The following is a 20,479-nucleotide window of genomic DNA, read 5'->3' as shown; positions in this document are numbered from 1 at the left end:
TGATGTTTTTTTATAAATCGAGCCTTAATTTGCCTTCACTGATGAAAAACTTTGGTTACCGGGATTGAAAACATCTTTAGTTCACACACGGAGAAAAAAAATTCGTGCATATGACCCGAAGTTGAGGTCAGATGGATCTCTGAAGTTTCCTGATCACCCATCCGAAAACTTGAGGTTCAGCAGCCGAACCCTTTGGTATATATCGAAGTACTTCAAATGTCTGACCCGAGCTTCGGGAGCTGGACCTCGAGTTTTTGGATACGTGATCAGAAAACTTCCAGCGAGATCCAGATGACCTCAACTTCGGGTCCTATGCACGAAGTTTCTTCTCCGTGCACAAGCTGAAGTTCTCTCTCCACGCGGGTCCGAGAAGAGCCCGAGGATTCTCTTCCGCATGGCGAGCGCATCCTCCAGAGCCGTCGATGACGTCACCGGCCGGTCCAGCGTCCGAGCTGGCAGCGCGGGTGAAAGCCCCGGGTGGGGGCCGCGCGCGACCTTGTAAAAGAAAGTACGGTCGTCAACACGGCGAACAACGCCGGAGCAATGGAAAGTGCCCAGGTTTTCTCCCCGGCCCCTGGACCCCCGCCACCTATCTCCCCGTCCAAACCCCGAGCAGTTACGCGGTTTCGACTTAGCGTCGCCGCTGTCTGACCGTCCGTCTGTCCGTCGCGCCGTCTCCTTCTCCTTCCGCGCCGCCCCCTCCCGCGGGTACCCCCGGGTCCACGGCGACGCTGCTGCCATCTCGCGGCCGTCGCCCGCCTCGCATCCGACCGAGAGCTCCTCTCGCACTTCCCCGATCGCTCTCAACCCCGCGCTTATCACTCCTCCTCGGAGCTTATCACACTCCGAAGTGCGTTCAGTGCTGGTGTCAACCCTCGGATCGGCGGGAAATGATGCGACGCTCGGGAGCCAAAACTACTTCGAATTAAATATTTTGGTGTTGCAGTGACGGGTTGTGCTCTTTTTGTATGCTCCTCGGCGTGTGTTCCTTGGTCCCGGACTGCGGTTTCCGGTTGTGAGGATTCGGAAGGGTTTCAGTGCGCGGTTTTGATTGGTTCTTGCTCGTCCCCCGTTTCCGGTCTCGAGTTTTTCCAAGAGTGTCGCGGTTCGGGATGCAAGCTCGCGCTGGCTTGGAGGTTATGATTTGTAGTTTTTCGTCTTGATCGTAGTTTTTTGTTCCGATTGCGTTTGATGGTAAGAAAATGGTGCCAGGAAATGGAATTATTACGAAATGGAATAACAGGCGCAGGAGCTGTCTTCGTGGAAAAAGGTAAGCCTTGAAGTTTCAATTTCAGGGTGGAATGTTACCCTTTCAAAAATGAATGTGGTCCAATTAATCGTCCAAAAAGTCCAAAAACCGATAGCAACATTTATAAGTTTGGAACGAATAATTATTCTGAAAGAAGTTCCGATCAATCCTCTCCAAACACCAAAAATAAAATCTATAACACCAATACCTTTATGATCAGTTGAAAAAGCTCGGAAAAGCTCCGAAAGAGCTCTGAAAAAGCTCCTGAAAAGCTCCCTTTGGATGAACCGAGTTCATCTGAAAGGAACCAACCCACATTGAGTTGAAACTGAGAAAAAAATATTTGAAGTTGTATTCCTGCGTAGGGCTCAATGTAGAAAATGAACTTCAACCCCTCTTTTCACAAACCAATTCCTTTTTTTCGACTCTCAGATTTTGGCAGGAGAAGATAAAAGACTAGAACTCTGAAAAAAATTTTTAACTCAATTTTTTGAAAAATGTGGGTTGGTTTCTTTCTAATAACCTCGGTCCAATTCTCGGACCTTGATTAGGAGCCCAATTGGACCATGTTTGGACCCTGATTGGTTCCCAGTTCAATCCTGATTTGACCCTGTTGTGCATGCCTTAGAAAAGAAGTATCTCATCAGTTTCGGATTTTAAACTGACTCAATTATAAACTGACTTTATTTACATGGGGCCTGTCAACAACGGGAGAAAATGCCGAAAAAGTCAAAATTCATTTAGGTATTGGCACGACTCACTAGAGAAGTGTTTTACGGGGGATTTAGTCCCTTTCATTTACAATGTAGGAAATGACAGAATGAAAGTATCTTAACCATTTTTTGCCAATCCAACAAATTTAGTCACCGGCAGTGAATTTGATGTCATTATTGAATAGAAGTTGAGCTGGTGTAACCAAAGTTTTGCTTTCTATGCGGTGGTGCCGTTTTGTTTCTTTGCATCATACCTAAGCTGGAGGGCTCGTTCTCTAGAGAGAAGTCTTCGGAGGGGCTCACCGTAGCCTTTTGCGGCAGTATCCGTAGCCAAAAAACTCGGCTACAGGAGCTGAGATTCTCAGTTCCAGCCGCCCGAATTCAGGGAAAATGTCGAAAATTTGGCCGGCATTGTCCTCCGAGGATTCGGCCATTGTACTAAATGTCGGCGATCGTGGCCGAAAATTTCAGCCCCATGCAGCTGCAAAGGCCTCATGATGTGAAGGGGAGGAAGATCAACAATGCCGAAAAATTGCTTTACGTAAGTGAGGAACGATTCTTGGTCGATTTAAAAAGTATAGCTCAGAGACTTTAACGCACGGTTAGGAAAATAAACAAGTTTCTGCGCTGCCTTTCATGAGGTGTGATGTATTTGTTAAAATCTTGCTTAAGAGTTGAAGTCTGAATTTCCTGCTGGTTGATTCGTCTTAGACGGAAAATCTTCAAAATTAAACTTAATTTCATCGCTAGGAGACTTTAATGCACGTTTAGAAAAATAAACAGCATACTGCAGAGTAAAAGAGACCAAACTTTTTGTGCCCATATGGAAAGTATAACACGAAGTAACACAAGCTGTTGATTACATTTTTTTGCGTTAGTTTTCTGTGTCAAATCGACCAAATCTTTCTGTTGAAGTGACGGAATTTTTCGGTTGAATCTGCGACCTCATTAACATTAGGCGCCAGCCGTCAGAATCAAACTCCTGATATTGGGGATAGTCCAATGCGCTAGCCAATCACAAGTCGCAATCGCTGTGATATTAAGAGAAATAAGAGTACATTATTCTGCCGTGCCAAGGAAAAACGCCGTATGAACATTCGAGAGCTGCCAAATTTCCTTCTGTCAAATGTTTACTATTAAGGAATGTTATGAATATTTTTCCTTGACATTTTCAGGAACTTTAGCTGAAATTGGGAATGTAATTATCTGAAAAATTAAAGAGAAAATATTCACAAGCTCACCAGGAAATTTGTGTTCTATGAAAGGAAATTTAACAACACCTAATGGTTCATACGGCGTTTTTCCTCAGCACGGCAGATTAGTTCAGCAAGACACTTTCTTCATTCCCAGATGTCTCAGAGTAAACTACAGTTCGTTCGATTTAACCAAAATCTTTCAATTATTCAGAATTGTTTTCTTTTTTTTGCAATTTCACCTAAAGTTCCTGAAAATTTCAAGGTGAAATATTCACGACTTTCTTGAAAATTAACCATTTTATTGAAGGAAATTTGGCAACTCTCGAATGATTATACGGCGTTTTTCCTTAGCACGGCAGTGTATGTAACATAAAATGTTGTGTTTTTCTTACGTTGGATGGACATCTCGAAGTATGTAGCTCTTAGGGCCTAAAAGGGTGGGTAAACTTTGAAAACGAAAAATGTCACTGTCAATCTTTGTACTCCAATTTGATCAAACGAAAATGGACAAGAAACTTCATAAGTAAGCATTCTTACGCAAAAATGAGTAAGTTTATACAAAATTAAGTCAAAACGTACTTTACCAACGACGGTTCCCAGAATTCGTGATTATAAATCACATTGGATAAGTTGAATTCATAGATTGCCTACCCTTTAAGGCTCGAAGAGCTCCATCACCTAACCTAAAAATTTTCGACATGTCCATAATCTCCCTATAATGCTTATATGGCGTTTTACCGTAGCACGGCGGCGTGTGTAACACAAAATGTTGTGTTTTTCTTACGGTGGACTGATGGACTCCAGACTGGGAAAAAAGTATTTTCTGGCTCGGAGCGGCATCTTTCGGCGGGGAAATGAGCCCGGCGGGTAAGAATGCGCCCGGGTGAAATAAGCGAGTTACGTAAGAGGAAGGAGATGTTAAGCCCGTTCGGCAGAGTGTCGGTGTCGATCAGGTGTAAACAAGGTTGCCAGATTGTGTGAAAAGATATGGATATTTAACATTGAGTTAAGTGGAGAGATTTGCTGTATTTTCAGCACAATCTGGCAACAATGGGTGTAAATTACTCGGAGCCGCAGCATAGATCAAGAGCCGCGGCCGGGCTATCGGGAAAAATGTTTCCATACGTGAGACGTGAGACGGGAGACGGGAGCGCTGCCGTCCTAAGGAAAAACGCCGTAAAAGCCTTTAAACGTTGCCGAATCTTCACCGATAAAACCGTTTTTTCGAAAAAATATTGTGCGTATTTTTCTTTGTTACATTTTTAATGCCAAGGTGGCTGGCTTTCATAGAACATGATGAAATGATTGAAAAATTATCGAGCTACAAGTCAAAAATAAATTAAACAAATCATATTTCAAACTACAGTAGAGTTTCGATCATCCGCGATAATTGGGACCGGAGATACCGCGGATGATCGAAAATCGCGGATAACCCAAATCTACGCAAGACGACCGGAAATAGTCACCGGAAAGACTGTATTTTACATGGAGATGAGAAATAATAAAAAATTTACAGGAAACAAAAGAAACGTTTCGACCAACAACAAACTGGCTTCTTCTTCAGTGCAACAAGTGGAAACATCTTACAAAAACAAATTTAAAAAAAAATATGTGAACAAGCTACAAAACTATCAACAAAGTAAGTAAGTTCCTGTAAGTTTTTTATTATTTCTTATCTCTACGTAGTTTGAAATATTATTTGATATATTTATTTTTGGCTGGTAGCTCGATTATTTTTTCAATCATTTCACCTATTTCCTTGTTATTGTCGAATATTCTAGATCGAATTACGAACAAAATTGTCTGAAACATTTGAAGAAAACTATTCAACATTTTCCCTGCAGGAAATTCGTTTTTTATTGAGGGGAATATGACCGCGCCTGAAGGCTCATACGGCGTTTTTCCTTAGCACGGTCACCGGCGCACGTCGGGGCCCCTACACACGTCGGGCCCCTACTCCCGGGCCTGGGGCCCAGCACTCTCACCTTTATTACACTGATCCGTGCCCTCCGTTTCCTTTCTTTCCGCACGTCCTCCTGCCGGGATTTCGTCATTTTCCACGAAAATATTCTCCACATACTTTCAAAATATTCCATAGATGGTGGAGTGATGTTCATTTTTCCCGCAGGGAAACTACACGGAAAAAAAATTAAATGTTGATTTAGGATTTATATTGTTAAAAACATGTCCGATAAGTCTCAAATGCTGATTTTACATTTGGAGAAATACTAACCTAACTACGCTCACTGTAAAACGAACAAATTCAAATGTTGTGTCAGCATTTTTGTTTTGTAAAATCAGCATTTGAAACTTGACGGGCTTTTTTTAACAATTTAAATGCTTTTCGAGAAGTAAAAATGGATGCTGCATCCGAAATAGTCCAATATGCCGTCTGGCGCTTCCGGCCTTGCCCTTGCTCCAAGGTAGGACAAGTCCTATGCACTTATTTCGTTTTAGCATAAATACGTCCAATATGCAGTCAATTTCGTGATGAATAATTATCAAATATGAACCGATTATTTTCCAAATCGCGTAAGCGCCAAAATTGCGGATCCGAGAAAAACGAGATATAAACTGTCTTATTGGCTTTGTTGACGCCTCCAGCGGCCGGAATATTTGGCCTTTGAGCCTGGAACGGACAGTGAGTCTAAATAGCCCGTAATTGCGGCTCCTACGGCCGGAGTTTTTTTTCAGTAGGGATTCCAAAAGTTCCGGGAAAATTCAGGAAAATCTCAAAATTCCGGAATTCGCTACTAGTTGCGGGTAATGGGAGCACTGAATCGACTCATATATAAGGTCCTCCCTTTTTTCTCCTTCATTACTACCTGCTTCATTTCTTCCGTTCTTCTTCCTCCTTTTTTTCGGGCTAACGGGGGGAGGGGGTGCGCCTCCCTTGGATCCGCCTAGAGTCCCTTTATACTGAGAGTCGAGACAACACCCCCTCATGGAGTCACAAACGGGAATAACACGGAAAAAATAAATTGCTGATTCAACAATTCAATTGCTAAAACAGTGAGTGCAATGTTTCAACGTAGATTTTACAACAAAAAAATGCTACTCTAACCACATTGTAAACTAATTTAACCACGGGGGTGGTTAAAAGTAGCATTTTTGTGTTGTAAAATCTACATTGAAACATTGCACTCACTGTTTTCAGCAATTGAATCGTTGAATCAGCAATTTAATTTTTTTTCCGTGAAAGATTACACAAATTGAACGTTTTTTGTAATCTCTGATCGGCCCATTCTCAAATTCCTTTCTCCGTTCCTGAACAACGTTTCCGTTTGTTCCCTGCCGAACCCGTAACTCCCTGGTCCATTCCAGATTATAATCTTTGCAATCGGTGAAAATCATTGAGAACATAGAGTCGTAATGTAAATGGGAGAGCTGGCGCCATGTGCTGCTCGACGAATTCCGAGCCCGGTGTGCGCCGAGTTCGGGTCGCTTTTTCGATATATTTTCGATCCAAAATGGCGGTGTGGAATACGTGGTAATTCCTATCTCCTTTGTTGTTATTGTTGTTGTTGTCATCGGATGGCCGCAAACAATCGATTATGTATCGAAAAAGTGACCCGGCGTCACACAGGAGTCTCGGAATTCGGGACATGGAAAATGCTTAAAAGTGGCGCCACGCGCCAGCTCTTCCACTTACATTCGACTCTATGTACTCTATGGTGAAAATGTCACCTTTAATCCCGTTTGTGACACTGTGGAGGCCTAAAATACGGCCACCAATCAGAAATATATTCACATTTTCTTGGCTCTCAGTATAAAGGGACTCTATAGATCCGCCCAATGCTAAGGATGACCCAGTGACAAGACAAAGCGGCCGATCTGCAACTTGCTCGTTCGTAACAGCTCTACGCAAAGTCCATTTTACGCGGATTGTAACAGTTCTACGCAAAGTGCACTTTACGCGGATTGTAATAGTTCTCCGCAAAGTGCATTTTACGCGGTAATCCAGGTTGATGCTCCGGGACTCAATCCTTGTTCCCAATCCTCTGCGTGCGAGAGAGCTTCCAGGTGCCTTGCGAAAGACTCGGCGATTTTCAGCGAAAACACGATTGTTAATTACCACCGGACTCGTTCTTTTTTACGGGGGGCCGACTCAAATCCGCTTTCCGTGGTTTTTACGCGGTAGTGCCGGCGTCGGTCCTGGTGTTGCGACTGTCCTCTCATTGTTGGGCAGTAATCCTGATGGACTTACGCAACGCCGCACAGTTTACCCGGATCGGAGAATAGTGACAAGGGACATTATCGTCGCACCTCTGACGCGAGGGCATATCACGATTTCCACGTGAGCCTTGTATTACATATAAATCCATTCTCTCTGCGGCTCATGAGGAAATCGAAGTTCGTCATTACGACAGCAGAGCGACGTTATGGTCGGAACCTGATGATTTATTAGTGCTTCACTGGAAAAAAAAAAAACACATTGGATCTATAGAGTTGAGACTCTTAAAACCATTGACAAGAAAAAATACTGTTGATTCAATCAGATTTAAGCTTAAATCAAGAACCAAGCCTCTTAATTTGAGCGGATTTCCTTTTGATTTAAGCTTAAATCTGATTGAATCAAGTAGAGTCCTTTTTCTTGTCATTGTTTTCGAGAGTCTGGAGAGAGATCCAATGTGTTTTTTTCCCAGTGTTCTACGCAAATGATTTGCGCTAACATTGAGATGAATTCTGGGTGTTTTAGTAATTGGATAACCTTGATTTTGACTCAAATTTCTTTCCTTGGTGAGAAAAATTGGAGAAGGGTAGTGAAAAGTTTTTACAGTAAAACGAGATACCTGCTCTGTGGTGCTACGGAAACGCCATAATTATGTTTAAATTTTGGCAAATTTCCTAAGATTAAAATTTATTTTGAAAGAAAGTCTGCTTACTCTTCCCGGAAAATTTCAGAAGCTTTATTTTGAATTTCAAACATAGTTGTTTGAAAAATAGGAAGAAATTAATTCAATTTTTATTATAAATTTTTACTTTATTAAAAAACTTTGACAACGTCTATAGGTTCATATAACGTCTTTCCTCGGTACAGTAGTGCTCCAGAGCAAATGGAAACCTAACCAAGGGCATATTGATGGCTAAAGTTGTCGACTGTGTCGCTTGCAACGTTTCAAAATATCCGATTAAGTTAAATTGTTTGAAGAGAAAATTACAAAATATCTCATTGAAATTTTCTAAGAATCATGCTGAATAAGAAAAATAATATATAGGAATTTTTTTTTTTTTTTAAAAAAAAAACATTGTTTAGTTTACCTCTGATGAAACGAAACTTTGCAACGATTCAATCGGAGATGCGTATTTTTTTTCAGCAATCTATAAGAGGTTTTTTATAGATACTAAGGTTCTAGTGTGCCGAAAATAGCAGATGAGAATTTTAGGGACATTTTTACCTTCTAAACGCCCAAAATGTGTGCAGAAGCTGGAGTTAAAAAGGTTCAAAACAATTGTTTTAAGAAAATTTAATGTTAAGTTTCAATCCACCATGTTTTTACTTGAAAATGTTCGGATCCGGATTATTTAGATGATTGTCAATATAAGATCCTAGTTTTGGTAAACTCCAAGGGGGAAACGGAGGAAAATATTTTTTTTTTTTTTTTTCCAGAACAAAATTGTCTTTCAATCTTTAAAATAGAGAGGTCAAACTCTTCTTAAAAGAAGGAAATTTAGAATATTCCATCTGAATTTCCATCTGAAAATTTCCATCTGAAAATTTAATCTAATTTTTCCCTTTTACTGCAAACAAGGTGCTCAAAATTGTTGAAAAGCGGCCCCTTGTGCGATGGCGTGAATCGATCGTGTAGGATTAATTAATGTTTCCGGAAATAGCGCAGTCATTAAAGTGCGTATTTTGACTCATTGCATCAATGATTTCCTAACAATCGCAGATAGCGCTCCTATTTCGTTGTTTTTCAATATCTACTGAATAAAAATCAATGTCACCGACGGAGTGATGGGGACTGACAGTACTACTCCTCAAACGTACTCTTACTAATTTTTTAATTTTAGAGCTCCAGTGAATAAAAATTGAGTATTGACATGACAAAGAGCGTTTTCTCAAAAAAAGTTAAATGTGATGAAAATAGCAACAATTTTAAAATTCACGTTAAGAACTTTAATATGCAGCATAAATTTTCCCAAGAAAAAAGATCTGTATCACCGATTTTTAGTTAAAAGACAGCTATAAATTTTATGATAAATAATCTTAATTTTTTTCGAGAAAAACGTTTTTCTACAACCAGTGTAGTGCCCATGGTGCCCAGGTAATATAATGATGATGCACAAATCTCCGTTCCAAAATATTCAATTTAATTTAATAGATGTAGATAGATACAAAATATATAGTCCTTGTAATAGTCGCGTAATTTTTCAATATTAATTGCTTCGAAAAAAAATTACTCAATTTTTTACTATAAAGTAGGCGACAGGATGCTTGAATGGGCACGGCTCAGTATACATTAAAAAAAAAAAAAAATTCCTTAAGAAAAAATATCCAAAAACCTGATTGAAAATAGAGAAAAATTGGTTATTTTCTTTATCTATTTCTTAGAAATTTAAAATTCAGAAAACAGATAGAAAAAACGCAGAATGTAGACAAAAAAATTGTCTGTTTTCCTTGTATTTAGTGTCCGGGACATAGACAGAAAATATAAGTTTTTTTTAAATAATTTTCTTACTTCTATTTGATACATCTATTTTCTTCCCATTTTCTTTCTATTTCATTTTTCTGTCTAGAAAATATACAATTTCTAAATTAGTGCCAAACAGAAAATAGAGCCCCATGCTACTTGGGTAAACAAAAAAAATTGTATGGAAATTCCTCATTCTGAGGACCCCAAACTTTTTGCCCGTCCCTATATCCGCGAGAGGATGTTCCGCTATTTCGAAACACCCTGTAACCACCGTCCGGTATAGTGTCGGCCGAGAGAAAATAAGACGACGAAAACGTCTTGTTTTGCGCGGATGAAAGTTTTGGCCGATATTCCTAGCCGCGCTCTTCCAGATCAGTTGAGTTGACGTGCGCTGGGAAATTTTGCCTCATTTGCAAATTCACTTTTTGCTCGTCCGACTTGATGAGGACGAGCAGTCGTTCGCCGCTTATCAAGAATGACGTGACTTCAATTGAAAAGGATGCATGGATACGCGGTTGTTGCGCGGCATAGCAGTAGTCTGCCATGCGCTAAGGAAGAACGCCGTATGAACCATCGGACTTTGCCAAATTACGTTAGGTAAAACACGGATTTTTAGAGGAACTTTTGAATATTTTTCTTCAAATTTTTCAGGGTATTTTATTCCCAATGTAACCTAGAATATTTGAAATTTTCGAGGAAAAATATGCAGAACTCTTCTCAAAAATACATGTACAATCCGGAGGATTTTGACAACTCTGGATTGTCCATAGGACGTTTTTTCTTAGCGCGGCAGTAGTGCCATAATATTTTCTCACCGCGCGGGTCGCGGTCAGAGTTGGAAACGCCTTCAAACATTGCCAATTATTCAATGGGCCTATGCTTTAATAGCCGATGACAGCGCCGCCCCAGCCTCCGACCAATTCCAACACTGTTGCCAATTCGGTAAAAATTTGGAATTATCCGTCATGTTGCCGTTGAACTGTGTCGGAAACAAATGGAAAAAAATGAAATTTTATTAAATTTTTTCTTGTTCTATACTATTGCAATTAATTGCTGTCGACGAACTCACGAGTTGATTCCAAATTTTTGAGATGAAATCGCAATTTAGATCAATGTTTATCAGGTAATATTGCAGTAAACCGACGTCGATATAATTGCGATATATTCTCAGATCAAATTGCAACGTTTCGGGAGCAAATGCACAATTTTTTCGGCGCAAATTAAGAAAAAAATTTCGCAAAACTGGTTAAAAACCGTCATTGGCAGTGGCGACGAACACACTGAAAAAAAAGTTAGGGGCTATAGACATATCGTGCGTTCCGGGACATATAGACATATCGTGCGTTCCGGGACATATAGACATATCGTGCGTTCCGGGACATATAGACATATCGTGCGTTCCGGGCTGTGTAGACATGTTTTGTGTTCCGGACTATATAGACATACTGTGCGTTCCGGGCTATATGGACGTATCGTGCGTTTCGGGCTATATAGACATATCGTGCGTGCCGGGCTATATAGACATATCGTGCGTTCCGGGCTATATAGACATATCGTGCGTTCCGGGCTATATAGACATATCGTGCGTTCCGGGCTATATAGACATATCGTGCGTTCCGAGCTTAGAGACCGAAAGTTCCGGGTGCAGGAGCCATAGTTTCGATTGTTCCGGATACCGCGCGCCCGTAAGCACGGTTTCCACTGCCAGAGTTTTTCAGTGCATCACTGAAAAAAAAAAAAGAATCTTAAATTTGCCGCCAAGAAGTATTTCTTCTTAAATCAAGAATTTTGCTGGTTAATGTAAGCTACTTTTTTGCTTAACCCAAGCATTATTTTTCGTGAATCAAGAAGAAGTCAGCTTAAAGCAAGATAAAAAAAAATTCTTGGCGGCAAATTCAAGAATTATCATGCTTGATTCAAGCTACTTTTTTTTTTCAGTGCAGTAATGAATAATCCAGTATTTTCTGCCCAGTTCTGCAACCGCGCGCAACGCTCGGTGCCCTGAGTCTTCAATTTATTTGTCTATTTTACATCATTCGGTCTTTCTATCCGCCAACTGTTCTCACTCTCACTCTCACCGTTCTTTAATTTAAGGTAAATAATACAGAACAGACCGAAAACTGCTCCAATTTCAACTCGCGGATCCGGATTTATCTGAGGCAGACGGAGTTTGATCGCGTCTCACTCGAATGAAACACAGCGAATTTTTCAAATTTTTGCATGTTCCAATGGATCGCTTTCAGTTTACATTGCTTTCATCGAAACAATGCAGGTGCTCATCTCGAAATATGATTTTATCTGTGATAATTTACCGGAACGGAATTGGGAGGTGTCTGGCGAATCATTCGCGAAGAAACGAGACAGCCTACTGTCAGCGGACTGATTGTTGAAATTGATAGACAAAGCTCTAGACGAAAAAGACTCAGGAAGTATGGAGCGATCCTAATGGTTGAAATGGGTGGTTCTTATAGACGAAGGGGGTTCATGATGGACTAACTGTAGGGTCTCACGTGGGTTGCCGTTAGTTAGTACATTTCTTACCTCCTTTGTCCATTGCAACCACCGCTCTCTACCAATAGAATCGCTTTCTCTTCAGTTTTGTCTTCTTTGTCTATCGCTTCGTCTATCAATTTCAATGAGAAAGTTTCGTCACTCGCATAGTTATGTCCATCAATGTGTGTAACGAACTGATGTCATTTTACACATGTCTGAAGACTCAAACGCAGGGGTAAGAAAATAAATGATAATTTCAATAATCAGCCAGTGGAGTACCCGCAGGTGTTCATACCTGCATTGCCAGCTTTGCCAACTTTTGCTCTTACCGGTCCAATCTGATCACTCTAAAAAACTTTGAAATCAAATCAAAACTTACAACTTGATGTTGGGCATTTGGATGACATTCACATGATCATCATTTGATCATTGTTCTAAATAGACGATAAAATCGGATTGAAACTAACGAAGGTGGCATGTGACAAAAATAACTTGGGTGAAATGAAAAAAACGGGAACAAAAGACTAAAAGTAACTGAACAAAATACCCAAAAAATGAACGAAATAAAATAAAAAATATCACAGCTTACATGCAGGGTCTTTGCTGATACTTTTTATGTTTGTTCACGTTGTTTTAATACTTTTTCTCTGCGTACTATTCTCTCAACTTGGTGCGTTGGAAAAATTTTCCCAAAACGCATTCCGCCAGCTTGACGTCTCGCAAGCGCCAGTTAACAGAGAGGTGCCAGCGGTGGTGAAAACCACCGGTTCACTCATTATAAATCATAATTGGACGTATTTCTACGAAACAGACCTATGTGTCGATGAGAAATGTGGGGTGTGCTCTAGAAATCTGCATAAGAAGCAATGTAAAAGTGGGCATGGTTCCTTTTGAAGAATTGGAAAAGCGGGATATTGCATTCTATCAAAGAGACCTATGTGCAGCTGAGTGCGGAACTCATGAGCCGCGGGCATGGCAAGAAAGCGTTGTGGACAGGGCTCATGAGTTAAAGCGCCCCGACGACCATCTCCCCCTCGCTCGCGGGCGGCCTCGTTGTGCCGCTGACGTCACTGGCGCTTTATTATTCTCATTCACTCTTACGCAAAGAGACTAACGAGCACACCCCATATTTCTCACTTCCACATAGGTCTCTTTGGTAGAACTACGTCCAATTAAAAGTGACGATAATTCTTTTTTCTGGCTCCTCGGTTTCGCATTGTGTCAGTCCGTTAACTGCTCCTTACGCACAGAAATTCTCACTTCACAATGACTGTTCGAAAATTCATGGTGTATTCCTAGACCGCTTCGCACCGCTGACGTAGAGACGCGACTCCGTTCCGAGATGAACCCCATCGTCCGTAAGACTCCACGGTCGTCAGGGCTCACCGGAGAATGGATTGACGACGTTTTGACAACCGGCGACGGACAATGAACGCCCGAGTTTACTTTCTGCCTCTGCGACAGTTTCTTTCTCTTCCTCGCCGCCTCCTCTTTCTCCGCTCTTTCTTTCTACTCCGCTGAGCACACTTTCGCATGTATGCCCTCGGATGCTAAAACTTAAGAACAGGCTTGGTAAGTCAAAATAGAAAAATGTACGCCGAGTTTCGATGGGGAAAAGTTGACAAGTGCCGAGAGTTGTTTCCTGAAAGAGTGTGAAACGCTTGCTGACTAGTTTTTTTTTTTTTTCAAAGCGAAATTCACGGCAGAGAGCAGTGTACCGAGAAAAAAAGTTCGGTCATATGAACCGAATGTACGGTGTTCAATATCGGCCGCATTGTTCGGTTCATACGACCGCTTTCTCGGCTCTGGGAACCGTATCATCAGTTCATGCAACCGAGCTTTTCCGTTACCTCTGATCGGTTTGAATGCTCGGTTGCAAGAACTGAGGATACGGTTCTCATGAACCGAACAGTACGGCCGACATTGAACAAAATACATTTGGTTCATAAGACCGAAGAATCAATCGGCATCATTTTAAATGTATTTTAGTGAGGATGAAGAATTTGTCTGAGGACCATAAATTTTAGAAACGACATAAGTTCAAAAATTAAAAAAATTTCACTGAAAATTCATCGAAATAGATCAAAGTTCAAACGTATTAAAAAATTTACTCTGAATAGAATGAGCGCTAACAGGTTTTTTGTATCACTAGAAGGAACGTGCGCATTTTTAAAATAAATTCGTTTATAATACCGATGGTAAAATAATTAATATTATATCTACTACAATCAACTTCTCAGAGATTTGTGATAAACGTTACAACGTTACGTCAGGTTTTAGCAGAATTAGAGACATTTTAAATGCCCAAAAACGGGTTAGTCAATAAGAGACAATGGCAGTGCAAGCAACAAAATCAGACAATTACTTTCATTTTGTGTTTCCTTTTGTGATCATACCTGAACGCCGAAGAGGAAGCCAAACGCAGGAGTGCAGTTCACAGTAATTGTGAAGGAGTTTAATGTCCGTAGCTCGACCGCGTATTTTAACTTAACTTTTTAAGAAGATAATATACATCATTCCTCATCTCGCTCATAATATACCTTCCTAGGGAAAAACGCCGTATAAGCCTTCAGATGTTGCCAAGTTTACTTTGACAAATCGTGAATTTTCGAAAAATTGTGTAAATATTCGTCCTCCAGGTTTTCAGAGAATTTTGTCCGTTAATTTTATGCGAAGGATCTGAAAAATTTAAGAAAGAATCACACAACATCCTTCAAAAATAAATATTTTCAGAGATAAAATTGGCCGATTCTCAAATGTTCGTACAACGTTCATCCTCTAGAACAGCAGTATGGAGAGGAAGGCAAAAGGAAGACTTTTCGACGTTATTGCATCCATTGTCTGCAGGTACTCGTTTTTACGATTGTATCCCAAAACCGGTCTCTGAGGATGCATTTCATTGCTTTCCAATTTTGGGGTAGTTACGATTTTAATGATGAGATCATTTTTTAAACCGTTTAAATGGTTCACGGAAGGACATGGAGGAGAGAAATTCATTAAATTTTCGTCTTTACGACAAACTTCTCTTCGTAATTACTTGCCTCTCATTTTCTTGGCCATTATTTTTTTGACCCAGACTTACAATCAAGCGAGACGAGTTATGAATAACAACCCTTTTATCTATGCTGTTTCATACCAAAAATACTCATTATTCTCTTCCATATTCTATACAGTGTCCGGCTACATTTGAGTCGTTGAAAGAAGCTTTTTACTTTTGGTATAGTCAAGACGATGCAGTCTTAGACCCCTAAAATGTCATGTCCGTCCATTCCTCTCTCTGGCGCCGGCCAGCGTTAGTCCTGAATCCGTTGGATTGGTTCGCGATGGTTTATCCGCGTAAGTCGTGAGTCAGAGTGACCAACGGTGCGCCGCTCAGTGGATCGAGTCGATAGGAGAAGTTGGACACAATTTGGAAACTTTAAACGCTTATAATCTCCGGTCATACAAACCTGTGGGGTTCTAATAGTGGTTCTATTGATTTCCGCATGAAATTTTCTTCTAAAACCACCCCTCAAAATGTAAAATGTGACGAAATAATCATCAAAATTTGCAATTTTAGTAAAAAATTATTGATTTCCGCATGAGATTTTCTTCTAGAACCGACCCTCAAACTTTAAAATGTGACGAAATAATCATCAAAATTTGCAATTTTAGTGAAAAATTATATGTAAAATTTAAACTTTCAAAAAATTTACGAAAATTTAAAAACTTTTGAAACAATTTTTTTTTTTTAAAAACATTCACTTGCATAAACTATTTCAATTTTCGGAGCGGACGCGTTTCGGAGGCGTCCCTGACCTCCATCTTCGGCGCGACTGCCGTGATACGCAAGTGAGTGTTTTTTTTTTTTTAAAAAAAAATTGTTTTAAAAGTTTTTGAATTTTCGTACATTTTTTAAATTTTACATACTCAACAACTTGTGTAGTGATTTAAACTCCTGTAACGTTCAAAAAATTGTATGTCCAAGCTTTCTGATCGATTGATCCACTGTATGTGGCGGCGCTTAGCGGTTGCGCGCCGGTAGAAAGTGAACTTGGCTTATCATTTCGCTCTCATGAAATCATGTCCTCTGATCCGATGATATTCGTCTTATTTGAATACTACTTTCGGCCCGGCTCGGCTCCGTGAGCTTATGGCGAGTCGCGGAGGATTATTTGAACGTATTTCTGCCAAACGGAACTATGTGCTTTAGGCCATGAGCCCTGAGACCCATAAGAACACATGCATAACAGGGCTCATGTCTTGATGCACATAGTTCCGTTCGATAGAATTACGTCCATTTTAATAGTCGGGCTCGGGTTTCGTGGCGCTCGGAGCATGAGGATGTGAACGCGGCCGCGCCAAGTGAAGGTGTTAGAATAATTCACTCGCTGTATAAAACCTGCTCCTTATTATCCACGAGCGAGGGGTATGAGGAAAAGTATCATTCGGTCAAGGCCGCGAGAGGCTTGGCTTTGCACCGAGAAAAAGCTCGAGTTCCTGTGAGAGTCGGGGTGGCATGAAAGGTAAGAAAGAAATGAAAGATTGGAAATTTCAGTGGAATATTTCATGAAATTTCAAGAGCCTGTGAAATATTACATATTTTTCAGGGGCTGGAGTATGCAAGCCGCACTCAAACACACATGCAAAAAAAAAGGAGAAATTAGCAATTGTTACACTGTATGCAAATCATGAGAGAGAAACGGATATTTTTCAATATCTTTCACAAATTTCTGAGATTTCATGAAATATTTCACGTGCAATTTCAAGATTTTGTTTTTCATAAAATTTTGCCACCCTGTCTAGAGTTCCTTTATTTAATCTCCAAGCTAAACTTTCCTCTCCCAAACTGCACTTCCACTCGGAGACTCATACGCATTTTGAGCTGGTTTCACTGATTTTTGTCTCTAATCTCGTGCAAAAATTAGACAAATTTTGGACGAAAATTGCGCCGTTATATTTTAATAAAAATTAAATTAGTTGAGTCAATTTTGCAACCTCGCGATGGAGTTACGTTCCCTCGAACGAGTAACGACAACTTGTCATTGGAACGAATAGATAATTTGCAGGTGTCTGAAATTTGATAAATTTTGTGTTTAAGTCGAAACTACCGAGTGAATTGAACACGAGGATACCATTGGTTCGTGCATCGAACAATTATTGGAGAAGATATGACAAAATAATCTAACCTGCTAAAAAATGTGTGTTTAAATGGGAAATGCCACCAGATGATGTCACGAGGCGGTGCATTTTTTCACTTTTAAATCTATTTTGATACTATTTCCCATATCAGAAAAAAACTACAAAAATACTGTGATTTCGGTTCTTTCAGCACTTTCAGATGAAGCAATAAAAAATTTGCATGCTAATTCTCCATTTCGTCGCTTCTCTGACGTAAAAGCGTCTCTATATTTCCACATGAGCCTCGGAAAACATGAAGTTGTACGGAGAACAGGGCTCACGTGAAAATCGAGACACACCATAGGAGCGACAATCTGTGATTCAACTGCCAAAACTCAATTGTGCAATGTACGGAATCGACCCATGCAGCACCCTTCCGCCACATACCTTTTTTGTGAAAAATTGGCAACGTCAATAATTGGCACCGCGTAGGAGGCACCGTCCAAAAGCCGTTTCCTCTTCATTCTTCTCATGAAGTACACGCACTCACCAGGGAACCTCCGGAATACGAAAGCGGTTACGTAAGGAAGCGAGACTTGCAATATTGATTACAAATATTAGCTGTCGATTATTCGGTACATTGGAGGAGACTATGACGGTGAAAGCTCCGTGGAGCGTCTCTGTTACGCCTCGGTCCAAGATGCGGGAAGGGAATCAAACCATCGAATGATACATTGTAAAACCATCTTAGACGGTGTAGTTCCTTAAACGGTTCCTTGTTCTTGTGGTTTCCATCTTGGTGGAGTTCTTACACGAGGAATTTCTAAGGGGCACGCCTCCTGACCGCTACACGGTCCAACTCCCTGAGGGCGCTTCGCGTCCTCTTGTGCTGCCGTGCTAAGGAAGAACGCCGTATGAACATTCAAGAGTTGCCAAATTTCCTTCGATAAAATGTATATTTTTGAGAAAAATTATTAATATTTTTGCCGAGACATTTTCAAGAGCTTTGGTTAAAATTGCGAACAAAATATTCTGAAAAATTGGAAGAAAAATGTTTACAAACCTTCCCGAAAATTCGTGAGTTACCAAGGATATTTGGCAACGCTTAAAGGTTCACGCGGCGCTCTTCCTTAGCGCGGCAGTGTGGGTGAAACTAGCATGAAATAAGACAAAGCTTTAAAAAAACAATTCATCGGCGACCATACTGATGATTGTGGGGCGAAGCGGTTCATTCATTTTCGGCAATTCCTATGGAAAGAGAAGAAGTAAACAAATAACTGTAACATAAGGTCAGAACGAAAGAACCTAACTAAGTTACAATGGTGCCAAATTACCCCAAAAATAGCATTTTTACCAGAAGATTCTTTGGCAATTCTGTCCAAAAATTTTTTATTTTTCTTCTGATCTCATCGGGGAAATCAGACAATTTTGTCAAAATAATTGCATTCATGTAAAAAAATTCAATTGTTTGAGTCGATTCTGCAAAAATGGAGTCACATTCTTTCGTCCAGGAAATGACGATTTGACAGCTATAGGATGCGGACCCGATGCGAGGGCGCCTGGAAAGGACGTTCGGCGGTGATCCGCAGGGATCTCGCAAAGAGAGCATGTTCGAGCGAGTTCGAGCGTGATTGAGCGTTGAGCGAGCGCGTAAAATAATGAGAGATTGAGAATGACATTGTGGAGGACATCAAAAACCAACAAATGGTTTGGTATGGACACGTATTGAGGATGTACGATGATCGGTTCAAAGAAAGAACCAAATTGAGTTCCTCCCAGAAGGCAGCCTGAGGGGGGGGGGGGGGGGATTTGGGGGTTGTGAAAATTTTAAGCATCGGTTCTTCCGAGTGAAGTTGATCTCAAAAGGGACTGAATCTTATGAAAAATTGTTGAAAAATATGACAGGCAGCAATTTAAAATCAGGGGCGGATCAAGCAATTTGGCAACACAGGATTTCCTCCATTCAAACCTATTAGTCCAGGCAAACAAGGAAAAGAGCCTGCAAAAATCCCGGGTAGCAATGTTTTCATCGATTCCTATGTAATTTTTGACGCTGAATTCGAATTTCAACTTTGCGCCATTAAATTCGGACCGGAAAGTTGCCAAATTTGGCAAAAATGGCCTAAAATCGGCCTTTTTTTCCGGATTATGGCCTGTAACTTGCCAAAAATTGATCTGACGATAAAATTAGTTATTTTCAGAAATGAAGCTCGTTAAATTTCCTACAAATCAATTCCTATACACTTTTTTGCTCAGGGCAAAATTAAGCGCGCTGGCGGGCTCCAAACTTTGAAAAATGAGCGAAAATTTGGTTTTTTGCGGGTTAAGGCCTGTGACTTGTCCAAAATTGATCTGACGACAATTTGGTTGTTTTAAAAAAAAGTTCGTTAAATTTCCCATAAAAAAGTTTCAATACACTTTTTTGCTCAAGGCAAAACTAAGCGCGCTGACGGGCACCGAACTTCGAAAAATGAACGAAAATCGCGTTTTTTTGCGGTTTTTGCAAAAATCCCGGGTAGCAATGTTTTCATCGATTCCTATGTAATTTTTGACGCTGAATCCGAATTTCAACTTTGCGCCATTAAATTCGGACCGGAAAGTTGCCTAATTTGGCAAAAATGGCCTGAAATCGACCTTTTTTCCGGATTATGGCCTGTAACTTGCCAAAAATTGATCTGACGATAAAATTAGTTATTTTCAGAAATAAAGCTCGTTAAATTTCCTACAAATCAGTTCCTATACACTTTTTTGCTCAGGGCAAAATTAAGCGCGCTGGCGGGCTCCGAACTTTGTAAAATGTGCGAAAATTGTGTTTTTCGCGGTTTTTGCCCGATGTCTCCTGTTTTAATCGTCCGACGAGTAATTTCTGGACAAATTAAGTGCAGATGATAAAATTTACACTTAGTGTAATGAATTGATGTAAATAATAAGGATAACCCAACACATTACAGTATGCGCAATTTTCGCACATTTTACAAAGTTCGGAGCCCGCCAGCGCGCTTAATTTTGCCCTGAGCAAAAAAGTGTATAGGAACTGATTTGTAGGAAATTTAACGAGCTTTATTTCTGAAAATAACTAGTTTTATCGTC

At 40.4% G+C, this 20,479-nt stretch overlaps 1 protein-coding gene across 1 annotated transcript in view; it reads left to right on the top strand.

Annotated features, from left to right (window-relative positions):
• The first annotated feature begins 808 nt into the window (after positions 1-808).
• LOC109044388 (uncharacterized) overlaps positions 809-20,479 on the top strand; it is a 132,260-nt gene continuing 112,589 nt past the window's right edge. The window contains exon 1 of the mRNA XM_019062092.2: positions 809-1,270. Coding sequence (XP_018917637.2) covers positions 1,203-1,270 — 68 coding nt within the window. The 5' untranslated portion in view covers positions 809-1,202. The remainder of the gene's footprint in view (positions 1,271-20,479) is intronic.

The sequence above is a fragment of the Bemisia tabaci genome, chromosome 8, assembly GCF_918797505.1.
Source record: "Bemisia tabaci chromosome 8, PGI_BMITA_v3".
Lineage (NCBI taxonomy): Eukaryota > Metazoa > Arthropoda > Insecta > Hemiptera > Aleyrodidae > Bemisia > Bemisia tabaci.
This window is presented reverse-complemented; position numbering and strand designations above follow the sequence as displayed.